At 37.8% G+C, this 14162-nt stretch overlaps 4 protein-coding genes across 4 annotated transcripts; 2 read left to right on the forward strand and 2 right to left on the reverse strand.

Moving 5' to 3' along the window:
* Positions 1–4147: 4147 nt before the first annotated feature.
* On the forward strand, positions 4148–4906 carry LOC131007574 (uncharacterized). Its single transcript, XM_057934482.1, has one exon. The coding sequence runs from the start codon at positions 4148–4150 to the stop codon at positions 4904–4906; it is 759 nt and encodes a 252-aa protein (XP_057790465.1).
* A 93-nt stretch (positions 4907–4999) lies between these two features.
* Positions 5000–5362, forward strand: LOC131007580 (uncharacterized). The gene has a single exon (XM_057934487.1). The coding sequence runs from the start codon at positions 5000–5002 to the stop codon at positions 5360–5362; it is 363 nt and encodes a 120-aa protein (XP_057790470.1).
* Positions 5363–6284: 922 nt separating this feature from the next.
* Positions 6285–8739, reverse strand: LOC131023549 (UDP-glycosyltransferase 87A2-like). Its single transcript, XM_057953096.1, has 2 exons — positions 8127–8739; positions 6285–7297 (listed from the first exon to the last, which is right to left on the reverse strand). Exons 1-2 carry the CDS (start codon positions 8620–8622, stop codon positions 6414–6416), a joined length of 1380 nt encoding a protein of 459 aa, XP_057809079.1. The 5' UTR covers positions 8623–8739; the 3' UTR covers positions 6285–6413.
* A 1857-nt stretch (positions 8740–10596) lies between these two features.
* LOC131023557 (UDP-glycosyltransferase 87A2-like) lies at positions 10597–13645 on the reverse strand. The gene is made up of 2 exons (XM_057953104.1): positions 13026–13645; positions 10597–11610 (listed from the first exon to the last, which is right to left on the reverse strand). The coding sequence occupies exons 1-2, from the start codon at positions 13495–13497 to the stop codon at positions 10745–10747; spliced, it is 1338 nt and encodes a 445-aa protein (XP_057809087.1). The 5' UTR covers positions 13498–13645; the 3' UTR covers positions 10597–10744.
* Between the last annotated feature and the right edge of the window lie 517 nt (positions 13646–14162).

Genomic DNA, 14162 nt, shown 5'->3' on the forward strand with positions numbered 1-14162 from the left:
AAAAAAAAAAAATTAAAAAAATCCATGTCATCATCTTCCTCCATCCCCAAACTCACAAACCCTAGTTTTCCCTCCCCCCTACTCGTCGCCGCCACTACCCTCCCGCCGCTGCCACCGCCGCCCCCTCCCCTTCCCCCACCCTTCGCCGTTGCCACCTCGCCCAACCCCAACCCTGCCGTCGAGCTTTGCTGTCTTCGGCGTCAGCGCCATAGAGAAGCCCTGACTGAACGACGATCGGGATGACTCTATTGACGAGAAGCCCCCACCCCCTCCCACACTCCTCGACAAGCTCAACGACGCCATCGACGTTGCCCCTCGCACCTGGGATGAAGTGAGCAAGGCGCTCGAATCAGCCCCACCATCGGCGACCCTGAATCCAATTGGGCACATCGCCTGCATCAGCGCCCCAGGCGATGCGTAAGAAGGAGCGGAGGGTGGATCTAGGCTTCAGATCTATCGGGGACCGGAGGGTGGATCTTCTCACCTGGGACGAAGTTTCAAAGCGTCTGGGCTTCAGATCTATCGCTGTCTCCATGTTCTGTGCGATTGGGGGAGGTGGCAGCAGCGGAGGGTGGGGGAAGGAGAGGGGGCAGCAGCGGGAGGGTGGGTGGATCTGGGCTTCAGATCTATCGGGGATCGGAGGGTGGATCTTCTCACTTGGGATGAAGTTTCAAAGCGCCTAGGCTTCAGATCTATCGTCGTCTCCATGTTCTGTGCGATTGGGGTAGGTGGCAGCGGCGGAGGGTGGGGGAAGGGGAAGGGGAGGGGGCAGCAGCGGGAGGGTGGCGGCGGCTGGTAGGGAGGGAGGGGAAACTAGGGTTTGGGGGTTGGGGGTGGAGGAAGATGATGACATGGAATCATTTATTTATTTATTTTAATTCCACATGTTAATAATACACTATGTGTCAATTTCCGGCTGCCAATTCAGTGATTCCGGCTGCCAACGTGTAATTTCCGGCACCGGTGAAAGAAAAAACCGGCGACGGGAGCAAAACCAGACACAAATGAAAGGTTATGTATTTAGGGGCTGATTTTTCAAAATATGAGCAAAAACCAATTCCGTCGAAACGTTATGGATTTACAGGCAATTACTCTTATATTGAATAAAAAGATTTATTTGAAGGTGAGTATGATTTGAAGAACAATTGTGAGTACTCATACTTCAGAATCAAGAAGAAAAATAATAATTAAAAAAATCTGTAATATTGAAATTTGGATCATAATCGATTAAAAACAAAGTTGGTGAAAAAATAAAATAGAATTAATCTAACGTTTGGGATGATCAGAAATTGGATGGGAAAAATATGTTTATCTCCAAGAAAAAAAGAGAGAATTTTGTACAACTTGCTTAAGGTAGGATCGAAACACCCATTTTCACTAACCATTTTTTTTTTTTGAAAAATTCACTAACCACTTTTTAATTGTTCAAAAGTTTAGATAGGCAAATTGAAAGATACCATAAGATTATTGAATTGTATTCTTAATTACAATCTCCATTAATTCCATTCAGTCTCTATATCAATCACAAATTATTGTTTTTGGTTCTCACGTTTATATGACTGACAAGATTTGAAATTGGCTATAAATAGAACAATAGAGAATCAACACCAACAAATCTAAACTAATTACAAGTAAACAAAGAAGCCAATGAACACAGATTTTACATGGTTAGGTATTACGAAAGATAGTATAGATCTCTTATTGATGATGATAATGGCAGTTACAAACAATAAGCTTCGACCTCCATGATCACTATTTTTATAACAACGAAAAAAATTACAATTAACACGGTACAATTGTAGTATAAATAACAAATTGAGTATCGTATCCACATGAGCTGATAAACGAAAATACTCAAACTAATCATAATAAATTCTACAGCAATATCAGGCAAGCACAAAAATGTGATCGTGAATAAAAACTAGACTCAAAACAAAATAAATAAAAATAAGAGAAAAAATTAATAATAAAGACACTAATTCTAGTGAATATATTGACATTAATTAAATTTAAACCTATGTATTTAATCCATTGACTCAATTACCCATTTAATCTAACGCTGATGAAAGATCACAACCATATTCATAACCTTCTTTAACGAACAACTATGAAAGTTGATTAATAAATTCACTATCACATTGAAGTCTCAAGAGAATAAATTAACTCCCAAAAGCACACAAATGATAGCTTTTTATAGTCCACCTATCACATTCAAGTCTCAAGGTAAAAATTATATCATGCAATCCTGAATCGGCTGAACCATTCAAATCTCAAATTGAACAACTAGACATGCAAATTATTGATCAGGTAATTCACAATAAATCAAGCACTTAGAATCATGAATCACAAGTTAGGGAGTAAAATTGATATTAATAAATTAAATACACATATTCAATCAACTACGTACATTCCCCAGAATCAGAAAAAGAAACTAGTCAGGCATAGAAACATAAATCAAACACATAATAGTAAAAAAAAAATTGAAATAGATAAAATCCGGAAAGAATACTGAAGGAAGAATTGTATCTTGAATCTTGTAGAAAAAATAAATCTAGTATATAAAAACTCTAAAATTCCTAAGACTAAAACTGAAAAATATAAAAAGAAAGAGAAAAAAAATGTAGAGAGGTGTCTAATAGGTCAACAAAAGAACATATATATAAGCACAAAGGATAAATACAGTATAGAACTCGAAAATTTTCCAAAATCCCGTAAATCCCGTCGGCCACTTATTCACTGTTGCACACGACTTTCTTGTTTCAGTCATATCTTTCTCGTCTGAACTCCGATTTGTAATCCGTTTGCGCTCACAAACTCGTCTCGCGACGATCTACAACTTTCATTATAATAATACTTCCAAATTCAAATTTAGGTATTTTGTAAAATTTATCAAAATACGAGCAAATATCATATTTCACAAAATAAAATAATTTAAGCACAAAATAATCATCAAACACTCAATTCTCTATAAAATTGACATTATAAGAACATTAAAAACCATGAAAAAATCATGAGTTTTATCACTCCACAAAACATAGCTGCGCTTAGCCCACTTTGTATCACACACTTTTCTTCTCAGTTCACTCACTCTCTTTACATGGAATGAATTGCTAACCGCATGCAAGAGGAAATGTAGATACATATATACTCTTGCATAACTCTGGCTAATCATGATGAACAGTCAAGATTTTGGCTGAGCTTATAAGTTCTTCAAAACAGCTTATAAGCTCCTCCAAAGTGTTTGGCAAAATAAGCTCCCAAACAGCTTATAAGCTCTAAGAGCTTATAAACTCCTTAAAAAATAAGTTCATCTACCCCAACTTATTTTTTTATAATCTCATATGCAATAATCATTTTACAAATATTTTTCAACTATAATTTATTATTTTCATTATATATCATTCAAGTTCATTTTTCTTCAATTTTCTCTCTATAAAAAAATATTTTCTCTCTCTAACAAAAAAATCTCTCTTTAGCTTATAAGCTCAATTATCCAAACACTTTGACAATAAGCTCTTAAAAATTATATCTTATAAGCTATTGAAACATCTTATAAGCTCTCTTTAAAATAAGTTTAGCCAAACACCTCTAAGTTGACAGCTAACTAATCTGCTATGGTTGTAACCCCTTTAAACGATCATGCATGTACAGCTCATGTATACATAAGAGCATCACCAACGCTGGGTGCGAAGGCCGGATCGAACCCGGCCTATCGCACCCAGCGCCGTTGCTGCACCCGGGTGCGAAGGGAGGGGGCGATGGAACGCACTCGGGGCTTTGCTGGAGCGAAGGAAATGGGTGAAAAGCACGTGCCCATTTCCGTAATAAAAAAAAATCGAATTAAAAAAAAAATTAAACGGTCATTTGACCGTTGGCTTCAACGGTCTTCTCGGCCATTTTTTTTCTTCTTTTTTTTTCTTTTTCACCTATATATATCCCCTTCCTCAATCACAACACTACATCAAACCACTCATTTTCTCTTCAATTCTTAAAGAAAATGTCTTCATCCACCAATTCTTCCAACAATAATTCTTCCTCAAATTCTTCATCCGACGAAGAAGTTCATGTTGATCCCGCACAACTTCCTCCTCTTCCCGATCCTACTCAAGCACCCGATTTATTTTTTATGAGATGTGCTGTGAATTTTATGACAGTGGCAAGTTCATATCGTTTCGATCCACCTCCACCACGCCCGAGGAAGAAGCAGACAGTGGTTCGTCGTGACCGTGAAGGTGGAGCCGAGCGCCTCCATCGCGATTATTTTTCTGTCGAGCCTGTTTATGGGCCACAATTCTTTCGCCATCGATTTCGCATGAGCCGGGAGTTGTTTCTACGCATTGTCAATGCGCTAGAAGTCGATCCTTACTTCCAACAACGTCCGGATGCTATTGGCCGCTTAAGCTTCTCCCCGATCCAGAAGTGCACTGCCGCTGTTCGACAATTGGCATACGGAACTGCTGTTGATTGTTGTGACGAATATCTCCGTATAGGAGAGACGACGGCGTTGGAATGCTTGAAGAAATTCTGCAAGGCCGTCGTTCGTATCTTTGGCGGCACGTATTTGAGGCGGCCAACAACTGCCGATGTGCAACGCATCACTGCAATGCACGAAGCCCGCAATGGGTTCCCGGGAATGTTGGGGAACCTAGACTGCATGCATTGGGGGTGGAAGAATTGCCCCGTGGCTTGGCACGGCGCCTACACTCGAGGGGATCAAGGCGAGCCAACAATTATATTAGAGGCCGTTGCTTCACAAGATTTGTGGATCTGGCATGCATTCTTTGGAGTCGCTGGGTCCAACAACGACATCAACGTGCTCCACCAGTCCACGCTATTCAACGGTGTTTTAGCGGGGCATGAAGCGGCTGTGCACTTCCTCGCCAACAATTCTCACCACACTCGATGATACTACTTAACAGACGACATCTATCCGGACTGGCCGGTGTTCGTGAAGAGCTTCTAGTTTTCGAACGATGAGAAGAAGCGGAGGTTCAAGGTGATGCAAGAAGCTGCAAGGAAGGATGTGGAACGAGCTTTCGGTGTTCTTCAGGCTCGGTTGGGTATAATTAGAGGACCGTCGCGTTTGTGGAAGGCAGAGCAAATGAGTTCGATCATGTTTGCATGCATCATATTGCACAACATAATCATTGAGGATGAAGGTGGAAATGCAAGTAATTTTGACGGTGACGACGGCGAGGGACCAAGTTCTACTCCTCAAACACAATTCAATTCCGGAGCACCACCGGAGTTCGCCGCCTATTTGGCACGGAATGCAAGCTTGAAGGATGCACGATTGCATGCTCGCCTCCGCGATGATTTGGTTGAGCATATATGGGCACGCTTTGGTCCGGTTGACCCGTAGTTCGACGGCTTTAAATTTTTCGAAAATTGGATGTTTTAAATATTTGTTGTTTTTTTTTTATTTGTAATGTTTGGATTTTTCGTTGAATGAATTTTATGTTGTTAAAATTGAAGTTGTTTAATTTATATTGAAAAAAGAATAAAAGTAAAGAGAAAATGAAATTAAAATCTATTGAACCCGGACGGGTGCAATACCATTGTTGGAGTGGGTGCAATAGAAGTGGGACCATGGCTATTGCACCCACTATGGGTGCAAGGGTTGTTGATGCTCTAAGATGTGAACATATCAGTCTTAGATCATTGTACTTTCACCAATTCTTATTTGCAGTTTAGTCCTCCAATTCTTAGGTTTTGTAGACACATAGTCAATTGAAGATTAGTTTGCGAAAAGCAAATCAAAATCTAAGCTTCAATGCAACTATAACTCAAGCCTATATTTTTTTAATTCGCAAACCACTATATAATTAAGCAAAACGATTAAGCGATAATATATGAAGAGATTGTTCAAATAAAATCACAAATCAACAGTAGCTAATTTTCGATAAATTTTGAAAAGCGATAATTTACGAATAAATTGTTCAAATAAAACAACAAATCAACAACAGCTAATTTTTGAAGCAATACAAATAAAATATGAAAATAGCTATTTTGGATTTCTCACAACATAATTTAACGGAAGTAGAAGAGTACACATACCTACATTGACTTTATTTAATTTGTGAATATATATTTTTTTATTTGATGGAGGTAAATGAAAATTCTGAATGAAATTTCCAAAACGAAAACATAATTTGTTAATTGATTGTTTGTTTTGAATATAAAGTAATTTTGAAGAATTTAAACCTATTTAGAATTATGATTAGTGTGGAATTCTTGTATAATAACAATAATAACTAATTAGATTTAAAAATAGGGCCATAATAGACACACCAAAGTAAAGACTCTTTTATAGATGTATTGATAAAGTAAAATATGAGTGTGAATATAATAGAGGGCTTGTACGATCATTGTTGGATAAACTGGGCTAGTTAGTTTCATGATCTTAAGGTAGATCAAGATTTGATTGATCTAACTAAGTGATCAAGATTGGTTTGGTGCGACCCTCCATCTTCAAATTCTCTCTCACATATCTTCTGCAATTCTCTTGCATTTCTAGTAAGCTCTTCCCTGGTTGCACTCTCCAAATCCATAAACCTCTTCACAATCCCAGCAATTTCATCCCTCTTCTTCAAGTCTCTCTCATCAAACTCCCTCTCCAAGAACCTCCATCCAACTCTCCAGTCTTGGACAATCGCCTTCGCATCGGACAGCTGATCCATCATTAGAGGGAAAGTGAGCACCGGCACGCTAGCCAGTATTGCCTCCTTAGTCGAGTTCCATCCACAGTGCGACAAGAATCCTCCCACGGAAGGGTGCCCGAGCACCCTCAGCTGATCACACCACTCCACCACTAGGCCCTTATCCCCGGACATCGCTTGCAAACGAGACGCCTCCCGTCTAGCCACCCACAAGAACCTAACGCCACTCCCCTGCAGCCCAGCAGCGATCTCCTCCATCTGGGCTGCAGGGATGTGCAAGAAACTGCCTAGCGAGATGTACAAAACCGAGCTCGGTGGCTGATGGTCGAGCCATCTCAAGTAGTCGTTGGTAGTGGTGGTGGTGGTGGAGCTACTCATTTTGATGTCTCTGAGCCTGTAATATACGGCGGCAGGGCCAATGGTGTAGATCGACAGTGAAGATTTCTGCTTGAGAGCGTCGATGACTTGGGCTTCTAGCTCGTGAAAAGAAGTGAAAATTAGATGCTTTGCGTTGGAATCTTTGGGTAATATTTGTATGAGTTTTGGCATAGATTCTTGCTCTCTAACGATTAATGGAAGATCAGCAACGCAAACAGGTGGGAGCCCAGGTATATAGTCCACAACGGCATCTCCATTAGCTGTCAAAAATACCGAGTTAAATCATGTCATTTTATACATATGGTTTTTTTGGGTCGTAATTATATACTGTATTTCATTTCAAATATAACAGTTAATTTATATTTAGGCATGCTTATTATGTGTAGTCTCTTTTACTATATATGCGCCCATAACAATTGTCACATTTATTTAAAACAACTCATTTTTATGTATAAGGACCGGATTTTATTCATAACTACTATTACTATTCATAGTTAATACTTCCTCCGCTCAAGAAAAGTATACACTTTCACGGAAGTGCTATACTTTTCGTGAACAGGGAGAGTAGCTAGATGTTAATTTTATTCAAAATAATTGTACTAGCAGAATAAATATTACTTTATTTATAGGAATTATCATTTTTTATGTGAACAGTGAAAGCACTCATAATTTTTTTGTCAATTATATTATCGTAATAATCTATTTTGACGTGGGTTTGGAGAAATTTCATGGGATGTGATATAAACCCTATATTAAAAAAAATAAGAAAAGGGAGACTATAGTATTGACTTGGATTGCTAGACAAATCAAAGCAAAATTCTCTTGCTAATTAATTCATTTTCATCATTCTTGCTAGACAATTTATTTTTTTTTATTTATTTTATAAATTTTTAACTTTTTAACATTCATTTGTAATATACTGTTACAGTCTGAGCTTCTACATCCGAAAGTATGTTTATTTTCTATTCTGCAACACTCGTATAACCTATAACAAAGCATTTGAATATAGACATGAAATGATAGTAATGATAAATTAAATTCAATTGAAAAAGTTATGATATACATAGAAATAAAACTAATTTTAATTACCTGACAAATCAACGGGGTAGTGGCCGTTCTGAACGAGAAGGTCAAAATGGTAAAACACAGTGTACACCGCTGCCGACATGGTCCACAGGTGAGCCGACGGAATATTCCGTTTTCCGGCGACTTCATGAATCCAGGACATAAACGCGTCGCCTATGATGAAATCCGGCGGCGGAAGCGATCCGCCGTCGAGAAGCTGCTCGAACGGTGTCTGCATTTTGGTGAGAACCGCCGCGACGAAGGCCGGGAGGTCGTCGCCGCGGGCCTTCTCCGGCGGCACGACGTTGGGGATGGTGGCGAAGGCAACGTTCGGCGGCTTTTTCTCGGAGGCGAGCAAGCCGAGCCACTCCTCCGTCAGGACGACGGTTATGCGCACGTCGGAGCTCCGATCGGCCACGGCAGCGCAGAGGCTGAGCATGGGGTTGATGTGGCCGCGACCGGGGTACGGCATCGCCACCACGTGGCGGCACGGGGTTGGCTGATCGTGGAGAGGAGTCATGGCGGCTTGGTGTCAAGCAATTTGGTTGGCTAAGACTAGTAAGGAGTGGTGGAATTTAGAGGCGAAATTAAATGGTTAACACTTATAAACAATTGCTAAGCAGATGAGATCCTCTGTTCCACAATTTAGTGTGTACCATTCTTAATTTCTTATAATTATTAATTATATTTTTTTTTATTTTTAATTTGTTATGCTTTAATATAATAAAAAGATACTCCCTCCGTCCACCAATTTAAGGCCTACTTGCTTTTTTGGGACGTCCACAAAAACAAGGCCTACCTATTTTTGGTAAGTTTTTATTCATTATTTAATCAAAAAAGTCAAAGATTCTTTACAAAAAAGTGGGACCATTTCTCTACTCAACTAATAAAAATATAATTTTTCTTAAAAAGTGGGACCATTTCTCCACTCAACTAATAAAAATACACTTTTTCTTAAAACCCGTGTTTTTCCCCTAGGCCTTTAATTGGTGGACGGAGGGAGTAATTAACAATGGTTCACTCATCCAATTATGGTTTAAAATTATTTTTTTATATTTATTTGAATTAATAATTGATTATTTGGGTTAATTAATTCAAAGTTAGAGTATATATTTTTTAAAAATTTTAATTTTTAATGATAGATATTAATTAGATTTCATAATATAATAATATTTTTTATTTTTATAACAAACAATTATAAAATAGACAAATTAAGAATGGTACATGGTGGTACAAACTAAATTGTGGGACAGAGGATCCCATCTGATTACCAAGTCGAGTTCTCCGTTTTACATCTCCTCTGTCCCACTATTAAGCACCTTCTCATTTTGTGATTTGGACTTGTACAACGCTGAGAGCTATCTATTTGTTTTTATATTTCTTTATTAACTTGTTTGGCAAGTATATGCTTGGACTCAAATTTCTCCTTTGACGGGTGGATGGTTTCAACTTTCAACCCAATAACATATTTTTTCTCCCACTGGCCCATAAATACTTTTTTAATGACAAAAAATTGATTATAGAACTTGGTGTTGTACCCCGTGTATTGACAAAATGACACATGAGATTGAAAAACCAAAGTGTACGCCATCACTTGACTTTCTATTTAATTTTTGGCGTTTCAATTTATTTTTCTTTTTATTATTTATGGCACACTTATCTAATTAAGGTTTATAATCATTTTTTAATATTTATCTTGCAATTTTTTAAATACTTTACTACTATTAGAGTTAATTAATCTAAAATTAAAAGCTATTTTTATTATAAATTTTATAAAATAGTAAAATCAATGATGTGATACGGTTACATATTGTATGAATTTTTTTTTTTTTTTTTTTGATCAGACAAAGTCATGTTAGATGTTAGTAGTTAGTTCCCCATCCACTCCAAGAACCACCTTATCTCTCCATTCACCAAACTCCACCTTATATCTCCAATCACCAATTCGTTCCCAAGAGGAATCGAACCCGGGTCACTTCACTTAAGTGAGGACCCGGTGGCCAGTGGGCTAAGCCCCCTGGTTCATATTGTATGAACTTCTAGTCATACAAATTACATAATATCGTAAGCGTGCGTTTATTTTGGTTGTAAAATTTTTATTTGGAAAATGATAGATAAGAAAAGATGAGAAAATATTATATTTTTCTTCTTTTTGTATCATATGTTTAGTATAGATGAAAAGATGAGAAAATGTTGAAAAATATTTTCGCATCTCTACCATAGGATAATATTATCCAAAATTTGAGAGAAAATGAGTGAAAGTAAGCTGTCCGATTAAATATACCATCATGCTCAGAGAAAATTTTCCATGTAAACATGTGAAAATAGTGGAAAATATGTGAAAATATATATTTTTTTCTCATTTTCCATCAAAGTAAACACACCCTAAATGGCTACTCCGAATATTACCCATTCGCTATGGAAGTTTATAAACATATAAAGATCGATACTGAAACATATCATATCATTGGATCAATAAGTTGATTTATCAACCTTTTAGCCAAAAGGAATAATCTCTCTTGATAAAGTCAGTAGAGCAGGGTAAAAACCATGCATATCCCTAAAACACAAGAAATTGTGCGACATATATAAAATCTTATATGATACACAATTATCGCTGCATGCATAAATTAATTGGTGAATCAAGATTTGATTAATCTAACAAAGTGATCAAGATTGGTTTGGTGCGACTCTCCTTCTCCAAATTCTTTCTCGCATATCTTCCGCAATTCCCTAGCATTTCGGCTAAGCTCTTTCCTCTCCACACTCTCCAAATCCATAAACCCTTTCAAAGTCTTAGCAATTTCATCCCTCTTCAAATTTCTCAAATCAAACCCGGCCCTCTCGGAGAACCTCCATCCAACTCTCCAATCCTCGACAATCGCCTTCGCATTGGACGACTGATCCATTATCAAAGGAAAAGAAAGCACTGGCACGCCAGCTAGCAGTGCTTCTTTAGTCGAGTTCCATCCACAGTGCGTCAAGAAACCCCCCACGGAAGGGTGGGCCAGCACCCTCAGCTGGTCGCACCACTCCACCACTAGGCCCTCATTCCCGGATGTCTCCTGCAAACGAGAGGCGTCTCGTCTAGCCACCCACAAGAATCTTACACCACTCCCCTGCAGCCCAGAAGCGATCTCGTCCATCTGGGCTGCAGGGATGTGCAAGAAACTGCCTAGTGAGATGTACAAAACCGAGCTCGGTGGCTGATGGTCTAGCCATCTCAAGTAATCATTAGTGGAGCTCGTTTTGATGTCTCTTAGCCTCGAATATATAGAGGCGGGGCCGATGGTGTAGATTGACATTGAAGATTTTTGCTTGAGAGCATCGATAACTTGGGCTTCTAGTTCGTAGAAAGATGTGAAAATTAGATGTTTTGTGTTGGAATCATTGGGAAATAATTGCATGAGTTTAGGCAGGGATTCTTGGTCTCGAATGAGTAATGGAAGATCAGCAACACCAACTGGTGGGAGCCCGGGAATATAGTCCACTATGGCTTCTTCGTTAGCTGCCAAAAATACAAGAGTTAAATGATGTTATTTTGTACTCCATCTATCTGTCCCATTATAAATGTCTCATTTTTTATAATAGAATGTCTTATCACAAATGTTTCATTCCTTTTTTGGCAACATATTATCTCTCTCTATACCTAATATTTAAACAATTTTCAACCATTCACTTTATCTACTAATTACATACTCCCTCCGTCTCACAAAAACATGAACGTTTTTCCATTTTTGGGTGTCTCACAAAAACATGAACATTTCCATTTTAGTACATCATGACCCACCACTACTTTTCCTTAATTAATTCATTACTCTCACAACAACTTTTAAAGTGGGACCCATTTTTCATTTACTTTAACTCTCAACTAACATTTCTTAAAACCCGTGCATTTCTCTTTGTTCATGTTTTTGTGAGACGGATGGAGTATTTTTTAATCTCTGTGTCCAAAATTAATGGGACATTTATAATGGGACGGATGAAGTAATTTTGTAGTATATATCTAATTTTGTTTGCGATTTAAGTTTATTTATGAAAATAACCACTTTTATATTGTTAAGATTAGAAATAACCAATACAAAAAAAAAATAGTTATTTTTTTTACTTGAAGTATCATTTTGTCTTCAATTGACAAATTCAAGACTGAATTCACATTACAAATCTAGTGTTTTTTTTATTGTGAATTGCTATAGGATATAATTCATAACGGGGAATAAGTTTAGTTGTAAATAATCTTATTGAAAAAGCAATTCACAATTAAATTTATTCTTGATCATGAATTGATGGATAAAATAGTAAAAATTGCTATTTTTAAAATCTTTTTCACATGAATGGCTAAATTTTATCTATACTATTTTAATATTGCTATCTTATTAGTCTAATACTCTCTCCGTCCCAGCTGAAATGTCCTCCTTCTTTTGGGCACGCTTATTAAGGATGCATTATCTACTTAATCTAGTAGAATATTAAGGAAATTTCAATTTCTACTAGATTAGGCAGCATATAAGATTCAATGACATTTCATGGCATAATTTCAGTTTCTACTAGATTAGGGAGATAATGCATCCTTAATAAGCGTGCCCAAAAGAAGGAGGACATTTCAGCTGGGACGGAGGGAGTACTATTTTGTTTGTTATATTATTATTATCGTCAAATCTAATTTGTTTGGAGAAATTTCAGCCCCGACCTAAGACCGTGCATATATATATAGAGGAGACCGGCCCTTATACTAATACATTGCGAGCTTCCAAATTCCTAAAATATGTTTATTTTCGATTTCTGCAACTACGCCCATATATAAGCTTAAGCTATATGTCAATAGCATTTCAATATACACATGAAATCATCGTAATAAGAAATAAAATTAATTCATTCGAAAAATATAAATAGAAAAACGAATAAACAAATAATTTAAATTACCTGACAAATCGAGGGGGTAGTGGCCGTTCTGCACCAGAAGGTCAAAGTGGTAAAACACAGTGTACACCGCCGCCGACATGGTCCACAGGTGAGCCGACGGAATATTCCTTTGGCCGGCGACTTCAAAGACCCACGACAGAAACGCGTCGCCTATAATGAAATCCGGCGGCGGCAGCGATCCGCCATCGAGGAGCTGCTCGAACGGCGCCTGCATTTTAGTGAGAACCGCCACGAAGAAGGCCTGGAGGTCGTCGCCGCGGACCTTCTCCGACGGCACGACGTTGGGGATGGCGGCGAAGGCCACGTTGGGCGGTTTCTCCATGGAATGGAGCAAGCCGAGCCACTCCTCCGTTAGGACGACGGTTATGTGCACGTCGGAGCTCCGGTCGGCCACGGCGGCGCAGAGGCTGAGCATGGGGTTGATGTGGCCGCGGCCAGGGTACGGCATCGCCACCACGTGGATCGGAGCCATGGCGGTTTGGTATCAACCTAAAAAGACAGATGAGTTTAATTTTAATTGTGTAAGCAAAACTGTTGTTTTATATTGGCGATCGAATCCCCGTCAACATTTAGACTTCACTTGTCTTAAGCTCTCTTTTTAATATCTCTTCTCAAAACTCAGTTTCTCTTTAAGGTCTTTAGAAGCTGAGTATTTAATTACTATATAATAAATCATTCTGCTATGACTATTGACTTACATGAAAGTATATTTGAATAATTTAAAGAATAATTTAGGTATTAATACTCCCTCCTTAATTACTATATAATAAATCATTCTGCTATGACTATTGACTTACATGAAAGTCTATTTGAATAATTTAAAGAATAATTTAAGTATTAATACTTCCTCCGTCCTAATTCAATAGGCAATGTTTTCTTATTTGGACGTCTCATTTCAATATGTCACTTCCTAAAATAAAAAGTCAATACATGTATTTGATCTTAACATTTTAAAAACCTTAGATGACGAGGAACTAAGAACATTTTATTTAAACCTTGAGATTTATTTAAAATTGAAAAAACATTCAGATTTTAATGAACTCGATTTATTTTCAAAGCTAGAAATCCCAAAATTATGCTCCTATATTCCTCCCTAAAGCTTCCCTATTTAATTTTAGGATCTCGATTTTATAAATG

The sequence above is a fragment of the Salvia miltiorrhiza genome, chromosome 1, assembly GCF_028751815.1.
Source record: "Salvia miltiorrhiza cultivar Shanhuang (shh) chromosome 1, IMPLAD_Smil_shh, whole genome shotgun sequence".
NCBI classification, from domain to species: Eukaryota; Viridiplantae; Streptophyta; class Magnoliopsida; order Lamiales; family Lamiaceae; genus Salvia; species Salvia miltiorrhiza.